The sequence below is a fragment of the Phragmites australis genome, chromosome 9 (genome assembly GCF_958298935.1).
Source record: "Phragmites australis chromosome 9, lpPhrAust1.1, whole genome shotgun sequence".
In the NCBI taxonomy this organism is placed as follows: domain Eukaryota; kingdom Viridiplantae; phylum Streptophyta; class Magnoliopsida; order Poales; family Poaceae; genus Phragmites; species Phragmites australis.
The window spans coordinates 34561371-34571758 of record NC_084929.1 but is presented as its reverse complement, the minus strand read 5'-3'; the positions used below and the strand labels follow the sequence as shown (position 1 = coordinate 34571758).

Genomic DNA, 10388 nt, shown 5'->3' with positions numbered 1-10388 from the left:
GCCGGGCCACTGCCCCGCCCGCACGTCACTCCTCTGGTTTGTCCCCCGCCCGACGGTGCCCCACCACCCGCGACCTTAACCCCGCGCGCGCCGTCGCCATCGCCCGCCCCATCAGCGCCGGCAGCTTTCGTAGGCTGCCCCACACCACCACACACACGGCAGTCGTCCTCCAGGCTGCACCGGGTCGCACGGCAGACTGGTGGGATGGAATAGTACCACACCAGTGCGGTGGCGACACAGCGTCGCCTCGCGGTTTATAACGCCGCGCGCGGGCGCCAGGCGCGGCCGGCACGGGGGCAAAAGAGAGATGAGGGGCTCGGGCGCGCGCATGACCGCGCAGGCCGCGGCCGAGGCGGCCGTGGGCGCGGTCGGGTGCGGGTACGACCTCACGGGGGACCTCCGCCTCGGACGCGCCAAGCCGGCGGGGAGGCTGGTGGGGATCGACGGCGCACGGACGCGGGAGCTGCTCCTGCCGGGCGGGGCCGTCGTCGCGGACGTGCCCGTGGGGATCGTCGCCGACAAGGGCGAGCGCACGCGGTTCCGCTCCGACGTCCTCTCCTTCGTTCAGGTGCGGACAAGTTCACGCTGCTCAGAACTTTAGACTGACGCCTTGGGTTCTTGACTCGAGTTGAGCTCTGAGTGCTGCTTTGGTGGCAGATGGCGGAGCAGGTGAACCAGTCGCTGTCGTTGGCGGGGAAGATCCCGTCGGGCGCGTTCAACGCCATGTTCGACTACCGCGGGTGCTGGCACAGGGACGCCGCGGCCACACGGAACCTCTGCTTCGACGGCCGCTTCGTGGAGCTCTACAGCGTCGAGGCCGTGCGCGCGCAGCTCGCCCTGCAGGACCGCGTCAAGCAGGACGTGCCGCCCTTCTGGGATCCCCCGGCGCTCGCCGAGTACGTACACGCCTATTCCCCTCAGTCCCAGTAGCGCGTGCTGTCCCAGTGGCGCTCAGCTGGTCAGCTAGCAGCTAACGCGGTCTGCGATTCTGCTGCAGGTTCATCGACACGTACGGGACTCACGTTGTCGTCGGGGTGAAGATGGGAGGAAAGGACGTGGTGTGCGTCAAGCAGCTCAAGGGCTCCAATCTGACGCAGAGCGACGTGCAGGCCCGGCTCAAGGAGCTGGTTGACGACAAGTTCTCTCAAGACGGCATGGCAAGTTCCACTGCAGGGGACGACAAGTTCTCGCAGGGGCTAACCGTGAGTTCTCTCACTCTGCTCTGCATGTAGCTCAGGTCACTCTGCTCTGCTCTGCGAAGTACCATAATTCACAGCCGTAGTCTTATTGTGCAACAGGGAAATTTTGGTCCCGGTTCAGCTGCCCGGCACTCTTTCAGATCACCAGTCGTTTCTCACAAGGATGTAAGCACTTCGTCCTTTTTTGAAGAATGAAAACAAGCACTCCATTCGACGATTTACTTGCTGATGGCAATGTGATCGTACCGACTGCGAGAAAAATAAATAAACTGGTTGCATGTTGCACCACCTCCACAGGACATCGTCAGTATTCACATCAGGAGAGGGGGCGTCGACACTGGTCAGGGCCACAGCAAATGGCTCTCGACGATCACCAGCTTTCCCGATGTCATCTCCATGGCGTTCGTGCCCATAACTTCTCTGTTGTCCGGCGTTCCAGGCTGCGGGTTCCTCAATCATGCGGTGAATCTCTACCTCAGATGTAAGCATTTCTGCCGCAGCATAAAGTCACTCTCCGGTGCTCCGATGCTGCGAAAACATGCCTAATCCGGTGATCGCGTGTCCATTTTCTGCTTGTGGAATCAGACAAACCGCCCATAGAAGAGCTTCAGCAGTTCCTGGAGTTCCAGGTGCCACGGCACTGGGCTCCAGAGTTCGGTGAGCTCCCACTTGGCCTCCAAAGGAAGAAGAACAGCTTGCCGTCTCTTCAGTTCACCCTCATGGGCCCTAAACTTCATGTCAATACTGCCAAGGTAACCATCAAAACAACGTTCCCTACTAAAAAAGTTGTCATTTTGATTATTGTTATTTGCAGAAGTTGGCCAAATTGCGCAACATGTTCTCAGCGTGTGTATCTGTGTATCGTACAGGTTGATTCTGGCAACCGTCCGGTGACCGGCATCCGGCTGTTCTTGGAAGGCAAGAAGAACGACCGGCTGGGCGTGCACCTCCAGCACCTGTCGGCGACGCCGAGCACGATCACGGTCGTCGGCGAGGCCGCCTCGGCCGAGGACGTCACCGTGAACGAGCGCGACTACATCGAGCCCGTCAAGTCGCCGTTGCTCTCGCACATCTGCACGGCGCCGGTGCAGTACAACGGCGCGCGGATCGACGACTGCGCGGCGATCGTGACCAGCGCGTGGCTCGAGGTGCGGGAGACCTGCTGCCTCAAGAAGGTGCTCTTCCTGCGGCTGGGCTTCTCCGGCGTCGCGGCCATGAAGATACGGCGGTCCGAGTGGGACGGACCGTTCGTCGTGCCCCGGAAGTCGGGCTCGCTGTCAGTGCGGCTTAGCGCGGCGCTGTCTGGTGGCATAGCGCAGATACCGCCGTTGCCGGAGGGGAAGGTGGAGGTGAACTCCGCCATATTCCCCAAGGGGCCGCCGGTGCCGCTCCCCGTTCAGAAGATGGCGAGGCACGTGGATACCACCGAGGTGATGAGAGGCCCTGACGACCTGCCGGGGTATTGGGTTGTCACCGGCGCAAAGCTGTGTATGGAAGGCGGCAAGGTTGCGCTCAAGGTCAAGTACTCGTTGCTCATCGCCGTGCAAGAGGACGCTGACGTTTGAGGCCTTCACTGTCGTCGATGCCTCAAGTTCTTTTCTTTTTTCTTTTTTTTGGTGTAGCTTGTTTGCCGTGGTGTACAGTTCAGTCGTGCACATAGTGTACATACACACAGAGGCAGCTATACTGTAAAGAATACAGAGTGCACAAAGGCAGCTGTTTGGTCTGCCAATTCAGTTCGATCTTGTAAATCTAGGCGCAGTTTAGATATGCAGAAATTACCTGGTTTAAGCATCCAATATGAGAGGGGGAGGGGGGGTGATTGCATCTGCTATTTCCAAAATCTGGGCCTGCAAAAGATGGATTCATTTACAGGTAATGCTGCTTGGGATGGATTGGCAACGACCAGCACGGTTACTCTGGCTTGCATCTACAGAGCAAAATAGAAGAACCAGCATATTTGTTTTGCCGTTGCCATTTTGATACCATTCATGTCACACATGTCCTCCCCACTATCCAAGTACATCATAGCTATGTTTGTTAATCATACAGAAAACCAACTGCATCAGACGCTGGGCCATGAGATCATATTTTACTTTGGATGAAGACTCGAGGGAAACTTAAAACCTCTCTGCAGTGACAACCACTGGCCGTGCCTCCACGCGCTTCCTATCAGAAAGGTAAGGGCCCCGTGCCACCGCATCACTCAACTGCAATAAAATGTTTTGTTTTGCTTGTTAACATTCACGATTTAAATAATGAAATTGGCAGATACTGGATCTGTGAGAGCATACCTTCCCAATGAGTTCAGAAAGACTTGCTTCATGAAGAAGATGTGAAGATGATAAGGCCTTGTTGATAGCCACACAGCAGTCATACCGTGCTTCCATGCCTACGATAGTGAAAACATGTTATCATTAAAATAACGGATCCATTAAAAAGAAATAAGCATCGTCCAGGATTGGATTAGTAACTATGGATGACTTGAGCATGGCATCATGTTCGATTCTAAGCTTCCGGTAACTCTAAACCAGTTGCATAAAATGATTTCCAAATGCTAAAAGAAATATCATACTGCATATCTGTTGAAAAAAGTTTAGACAGTTACAATTGCTACTGCATTAGGACCAGATGTATTAATTCCTTACCAAGTTTGGTTGTCTCCATTGTTGGATCCGTAACAAGTCTGATTATATCTGAATTTGAACAAACTTCCCTTAGGCACCATTCTCGGACGACCAGTCCTGATATTACTCTATAGCCCTGCAGATATTCAATGGCACGAGTCAGTAGTCTTTACTCCAAGGGATATATATTCATCTGGTTACATTAAAAATATTCATTAGTAATACAAAAGTAACTGAGCATGAGCTGCTTACAGCTATCCTTATATCTGGGTCTTGTTGTAGAATTGATAGAAGAAGAGCCTGGCAAACAATTAGGCAAGAACAACCAAAAAACACTACTAAGAAAGACAGAATATAACCACAACGAATAAAGATGAACAAAACTAGAAAAAGTGTTGCAACTAACTGAAGGGGTTAATTTTGGACTGTCTGCTGCAGTGGTATAGACCAAGCGCTTCAAGTACTCTTCAGCTTGACCATCTAGCTTCATTTGGTCTTCTTGCCGATCAACACCACATATGCTCCCAAAGGCATGTAAGGCAGCCTGAAGATACGTCATATCTCATAAGAGGGACAGTTTATAACTGCCTTATCAACAGCAACATGCATAGTAGTACAAGAAATTAAGCACACAAACTTACCAGCTGTCTACCTACACCCTGTCGATCAAAGGACGATTCTACCACATGTCTGGCAACATTTGATGATGTGAGCAACAAATGTGCTCCTTGAGTTGCTATTTCACCATTAAAGACAAACAAACACTAAGGTTCTGTCTGAATAGTGAGATAAAAATGTTCCGTTTCCCGTCTCAACCTGGAGTAGAATTCAGTGACATCAAGAGGAAGCATGACTTACTTGTACCAATTAGACCCAAGGTCTCCAATGCACTCTCAATTTCATCAGCATTGTGGCTTTCTTCCATCTTCAATATATTGTCAATGGCCAAGAGAAGATTTGTAACACCTAACATGGGGAATTATAGATCAGAACATATTTCTAGTTCCATTTGTAATAATACCACAGAAGATACCCTGATAACATTTAGATGAATAAAATGCTTGTAAACCCATAATTTTCCTAGTAAAGGTGACATCAATAACAAAAGAAATGGGTTATCAACATTCCTCGAAACTTCATATGTTCATGGACATAGAAACACACAACCAATATATACTTGTACAATGCAATGAAACGAAAATAGGTAAAGAAGTAAAAGGCAGGACGATGAAAAATCCACACAATCCAAAATCTACAATGCTCAAAGTTGTGGAATGACTGGTAAACAGAAGTTTGAAATAAACGATACTTACAGGATTGATCTATTGCCGTAAAAGCATCAGCTGAAGAAAGAAGCCTCCCGCTAATTAATGCTGCCCTTGACCGAATAACAGAATCAGCTGAGGAGTCACTACACGCAAGGACCAAAAGATAAGACTAACACAAATGGCTAAACAGTAACAAAAGGAAAAAACAGAGATATAGAGGCAAGAACCAAGTACTTAATCACATCAATAATGAGTTCAAGCAAGTTGGTCTTCAGCAAGAAAATATTGCTGTGAGGGTGTTCCACGAGCTGCAGTGATAGAAGACATAGTTAGCCAAAATATATAGCTTCTCCCGGAAAATCCAGAATACTAACATAGCATAACAAAATACCTATGATTGCCATAATTTTGTTGCAAGTTGACAAGGTATAACAGGCATGGAAAGAAGCTACAATGATAATGATTCGATGACACTGGTTTCACTTAGCATGCAATAAAAAAATACTAATGCAAGTCTTCTGCAAAAGAATGAACTAAAAGGTTACGAAGAATCACACAAGCACAATAACATAAGCGAAAAATGTCTTGTTCCATCAGAAATACTAGACTGCATTTTATCTTTTATTTGTATAGGTTCTTCAACCTAAATGAATAAGGCCCCTTCTCCGTACAAAATAGAGCTAAGGATATAATCCTTCGCTGAAAAAATAGGTCTGTAAATCAAGTATTCGCAACGAAAACATGAGGACGCAAGCCAAACATTAAGCCATACAAATGAACAGAAAAAAAAACCTATCCTTTTACCTCATAGAGGACCTCCAGTGCACTCAGGGTTTTAAGCATATCTTTTCTATCTTTTATTTCCTCTTCAAATATGCTAAGAAGGTTTGAGTCACGAATGGCAGTAGCAGTATAACTTGAAACAGTGAAGAGCTTAGCTATCAAAGATAGAATACGAATCCGTGCCTGCAATGGTGAGAAGCATGAATAACAATTAGTCATGTTGTGATTCACCGATCAACAAGAGCATCTAGTACAACATAAAAAAAAAAGGTTCTACTCTATTACAATAGCTTATTTTGTTAGCAACAGGGAAAAGGGAAATATGCACAAACATTTGCAAGTATGGAAGGCAAATATGTAGACTGCTTCGATCGGTTAAAACAGAATACAACCTTCGCTCCAAAATAGATGTCATCTAGAATGCGCGCAATCGAACTTTCAAAACTTTGACCATTACTATACTGTACATAGAAATACAATAGCTGCCACATAGAAATGATACTACTACATTCCTCATTAAAAATACTTCTAAAGTCTATGCCATTATTTTATATTAAATTTTGATGGCATATACTTAATAGTTCGAAAAATAAATGATTAACCATGTGCATTGCAGACCATATCAATGTCCTAAATAACGAGTGAATTGGACCGGAGGTAGTATTAACTAAGGTGGTCTAATTGGTTTCTTTTTTAAGCACTGCACTTCAGTTGTTGCTATATGTAGACCGGCATTGGTCCAGGACAGCGTGTCTAATTGGCTAGTTCTGTAACGCACATCTCAGAAGAATGGACACAAGGCGTCATACCATTGAGGATGATTGAGCCGCCACTTTGTCAAGTTGCACAGGTCCTTGACCATCTGGTGGGAATATGATATCCTACAAACAGGAATGAAATAGCAGTAACAGCCGTCATCCCCATCTAAGAGAATATATGTTCAATGCTTTAAAGAAGAACTATTGGACTCACAGATCCTTTAGGAATTTCTGCTAAACGCTTTATGGCATTCAGAACTATTGCTGAAATTTCTTCATCTCTGCAGAAACCCAACATAGCTAATAAAAAAAATCTCCAATTACAATGCATGTAACGCAACAGGACTTGTTGGACCAAGTTGGTGCATAGAAAAGCAATACCCCTCAACCAAACAATTGATCAGAAGAGGATATAGATTGTGCTGCACGACTGTTTCCACAGCTGCTGAGCTATCTTCAGCCTTGTCAAGAAGATGGCACACCTGATGTAGTGATATAGAATTTCAAGGTGAGCTACTAGAGACAATGTTTCGCCAAAAGTTTATAGAATATTTTCCTTGTAGAGTAGGCCATTGAAAATAGTACAGCGATGGCAATTTACTAACATGAAAGGCATCATACATGAAAGTGTTTGCATGAGTTGGGAGAGTACTATCAGTTCACACAGTTCACTGTGATTGGTTACTGTAGTACTTGAGTTAAGTCAAGATCAAAGAATCTTGAAGGTTAATAGGTACACATCTTAAAAGAACTTTTATGCATTAGCAGGACTTGCACAAGTTGCCATCTAAACAAAGCAAAAAGATGACATGAAATATTATGGCAAAAATCCATGGCACAGTTACCACATTTTCTGAATGTCCAAAATGGATAGAAGAAATAAAATTGGAATAAAGATAGCAACATTAAAAAATAGCATGCACTTAGAAAACACATTCAGGTACATACAGATTTGCAGGCTAATTTTCTGATATTCTTTGAGTCTGTGAGCAATCCAGCTTGAATAAATGCCTGGAAGAGAAAGGAACAATGGAGAATTCAGATCATCAATATACATAAGAATTAAGCCAGGTTATTTACAAGAAAAAGTATGCTGATCACTTTGTATGATACTTTAAAACATAAATATATTGATCAAAGTAAGAGTTGCAGGTTGACACTTGACACGTCTAGATAGAACATTGGAAGGAGAATGTTACACATACACCATAGCTTGGCAGAAGCGATGCTCCATATCTTGAAGCAAATACTTTGTCCAAGCATTCCGTGACAGTTTCATCCACCCCAGGTACATCTGCATCACTCTGCAATGCACTACAGGAGAAAGACGAATTAATACAGCGATCACTAAAACAGGATAATGCACATAAGGTGCCCGTGGACAATAGATGCAAGGGGATCACATGAACAAGTTAGCATTGGCAATGTGAGGGCATCTCGCATTGCAAACTTCCATACAGAATATGTTAAGAAATTACGTTGCCCAAGGAATATACTGTAAATCAACAACCCAAAACACTGGATGAAGGAAGACAAATTACCCGAATAGCCTAGGCAGAGGGAATTGTTCCAGGAACTGCCTCACAGTATCCTCACCATGCACTCCTGAAAGAAAGGAAATGTAGATTCAGTCCTCTCGTCGGTACCTAAGTGGCCTATTACACCTTTGCCAAATGCAACTACTACAACTTAAAATTTAAGTAAGTCTCCAATATGCACCACTTAGTTTAAAAGTGGTAATCCCCTTTCTGGTGAAAAAAATAGCCTTCACCCACAACACATACTTAATTACACACAAAAACGCACACATCAACGGAAGGTGCAAATACAAAACCAATAGCATCTACAGCTTTACAAATTCAACTAGTCACAACCTAACTGATAAGACACGGAGATAGTAATATTTCAGATTTACAGCAGGAAACGTGGAATTTTTTTCATACAACAACAGAATCCCGAGAATGAATCAGCCGAATGCGGAGGTCAGCCACACAGCCAGTCAGGATCCCCTACTAAGCTCCAACCTCATCAAGCTCCACACCAAACTAATCCAACCCGTCCCACGATCAGAGGCAAGCAAAACCCCTCCTCCAAAAGGAGGAGCTCAGAAATTCGGCGAAACGAAACAACCCCAGCAACTAACTTTGAGCCGCCCAAATCCAAAGGGAGGGGGAAGGAACGACGCCTTACCTGGGTAGGACGCAAAGTCGGCGGCCGCCCGAAGCATCGCGCCCAGCTCTCCCGGCGCCACCGCCGCCACGGCGGGCTCCATCCCGCGCCTTCTCTCGCCTCTGGGGTCTTGGCTTGGGGAAGGGGAAAGCCTAGCCTAGGAAACAGACCAACACGCGCACCGGCCGCGCCGCTCTGCTAGGGCTCGGAACCTAACGGCCCCCAAGCCAGCGGCCGCGTGGGCGGGCGCCCAGGCGGCGTGGCGCTCGCGGACGGCCTGGGGCGCTTCGTGGGTCCCGCACGCTGGCAGGGGCCTCGCGTGGCGAAGGGATGCGCCGCCGCGTCTATCCGAAACTGCCCGGGGTAACTGGGCCGCCGTACGCCCGTCTTCGAGACGCCGGATCTGGAGAAGTGAGAGGGAGATTTGATTGGGCCGTGTACACTTCGTCTGGGCTTGTTAAGTACTCCTTCCATTAAAAATGCTACTACTTCCTCCGTTTTAAAACTTTAACCGTTTATTTTTTCTACCAATATTTATACAGATAGTTTGATCTATATAATATAGGTAAAATATATTGATAACATATATCTATCTAATACTCTTTCGTTTTCCTTAACTAAGTATTTAAACAAATATGGTTAGTCAAAGTTTCAAAGTAGAGGTCAAAGTTGTCAATTATTTTGAAACGGATGTTAGTATTTTTATTATAAAAATCAAATTGTATATATTTTGATCAATAATTAGTTTAATTATAAGTATATTTAGTATATAAAAATTATACAACTAGATTCATATTTTAAAACTCTTTCACACTAAATTGTTTTTAGCCATAAACTATATATTTTGTGAGAAAATAATAATTAAAAGTCTAACTCTAAAATCGAGCTAAAATAAAATTTACTTATATTTTTGAATGGAGGGATTACTTAAGTTTTTCAAACTTTCCAGTGTATGTGGCATGTTGTCAGGGTTCCCAATTTCCCATTCGTTTAGTGTAGATACAGCTAGCTAGTCAATCTTAACAGAAGTGACTGGAGTTACCACAGGCTAATAATGTTAGTTTGCATGCTGATCATTATGTATGGTCAAACCATATGTTTCGCATTTGCTCGTGCGCTTGTGATCCATAGCAGGCCAGGTCGTCAGGGAAAAAATCTACTTTTGAAAATGCGACGAGATTAACTATGGCTAAATGAGGTAAGATTAACTATATGCATCAAAATTTTCATTCACACTAATTTAAACTACCATTGATTGAAGTTTAGCATGCATATGAAGCGGGGCGCGTGCCCCCTTCGAGTTAAATGGGTAGCGTGCCCCCTAACTTAGTGGGGAGACTAATCTATCTCAAATTTCGCCACACTTCAATATTTATGCAAGAAATACAAAATGATTTTATAATAATATTAATAGGTCGTTTACTTGTTCCTATATTGTACTAATTTGCTATTACAATAAAAAAAATTATCACACTTGGGTGATGAAACAACATATATAAGCATGAGGATGAGTGGCATTACGGCTAGTCAGTGAGTTAAAGTCAATCTCCTTGCCCACTTGCAACGCAAGTATTTTGAACCCAC

At 45.4% G+C, this 10388-nt stretch overlaps 2 protein-coding genes across 2 annotated transcripts; one reads left to right on the top strand and one right to left on the bottom strand.

Annotated features, from left to right (window-relative positions):
- Positions 1 to 220: 220 nt before the first annotated feature.
- On the top strand, positions 221 to 2998 carry LOC133929387 (MACPF domain-containing protein NSL1-like). The gene is made up of 7 exons (XM_062376123.1): positions 221 to 568; positions 658 to 896; positions 998 to 1202; positions 1299 to 1364; positions 1497 to 1680; positions 1785 to 1951; positions 2069 to 2998. The coding sequence occupies exons 1-7, from the start codon at positions 308 to 310 to the stop codon at positions 2762 to 2764; spliced, it is 1818 nt and encodes a 605-aa protein (XP_062232107.1). The 5' UTR covers positions 221 to 307; the 3' UTR covers positions 2765 to 2998.
- A 144-nt stretch (positions 2999 to 3142) lies between these two features.
- LOC133929388 (uncharacterized) lies at positions 3143 to 9128 on the bottom strand. The gene is made up of 17 exons (XM_062376125.1): positions 8826 to 9128; positions 8177 to 8240; positions 7841 to 7949; positions 7584 to 7646; positions 7017 to 7117; positions 6850 to 6916; positions 6687 to 6758; positions 5899 to 6060; positions 5329 to 5402; positions 5140 to 5237; positions 4685 to 4792; positions 4468 to 4562; positions 4233 to 4370; positions 4079 to 4126; positions 3848 to 3962; positions 3494 to 3591; positions 3143 to 3409 (listed from the first exon to the last, which is right to left on the bottom strand). The coding sequence occupies exons 1-17, from the start codon at positions 8905 to 8907 to the stop codon at positions 3320 to 3322; spliced, it is 1584 nt and encodes a 527-aa protein (XP_062232109.1). The 5' UTR covers positions 8908 to 9128; the 3' UTR covers positions 3143 to 3319.
- Between the last annotated feature and the right edge of the window lie 1260 nt (positions 9129 to 10388).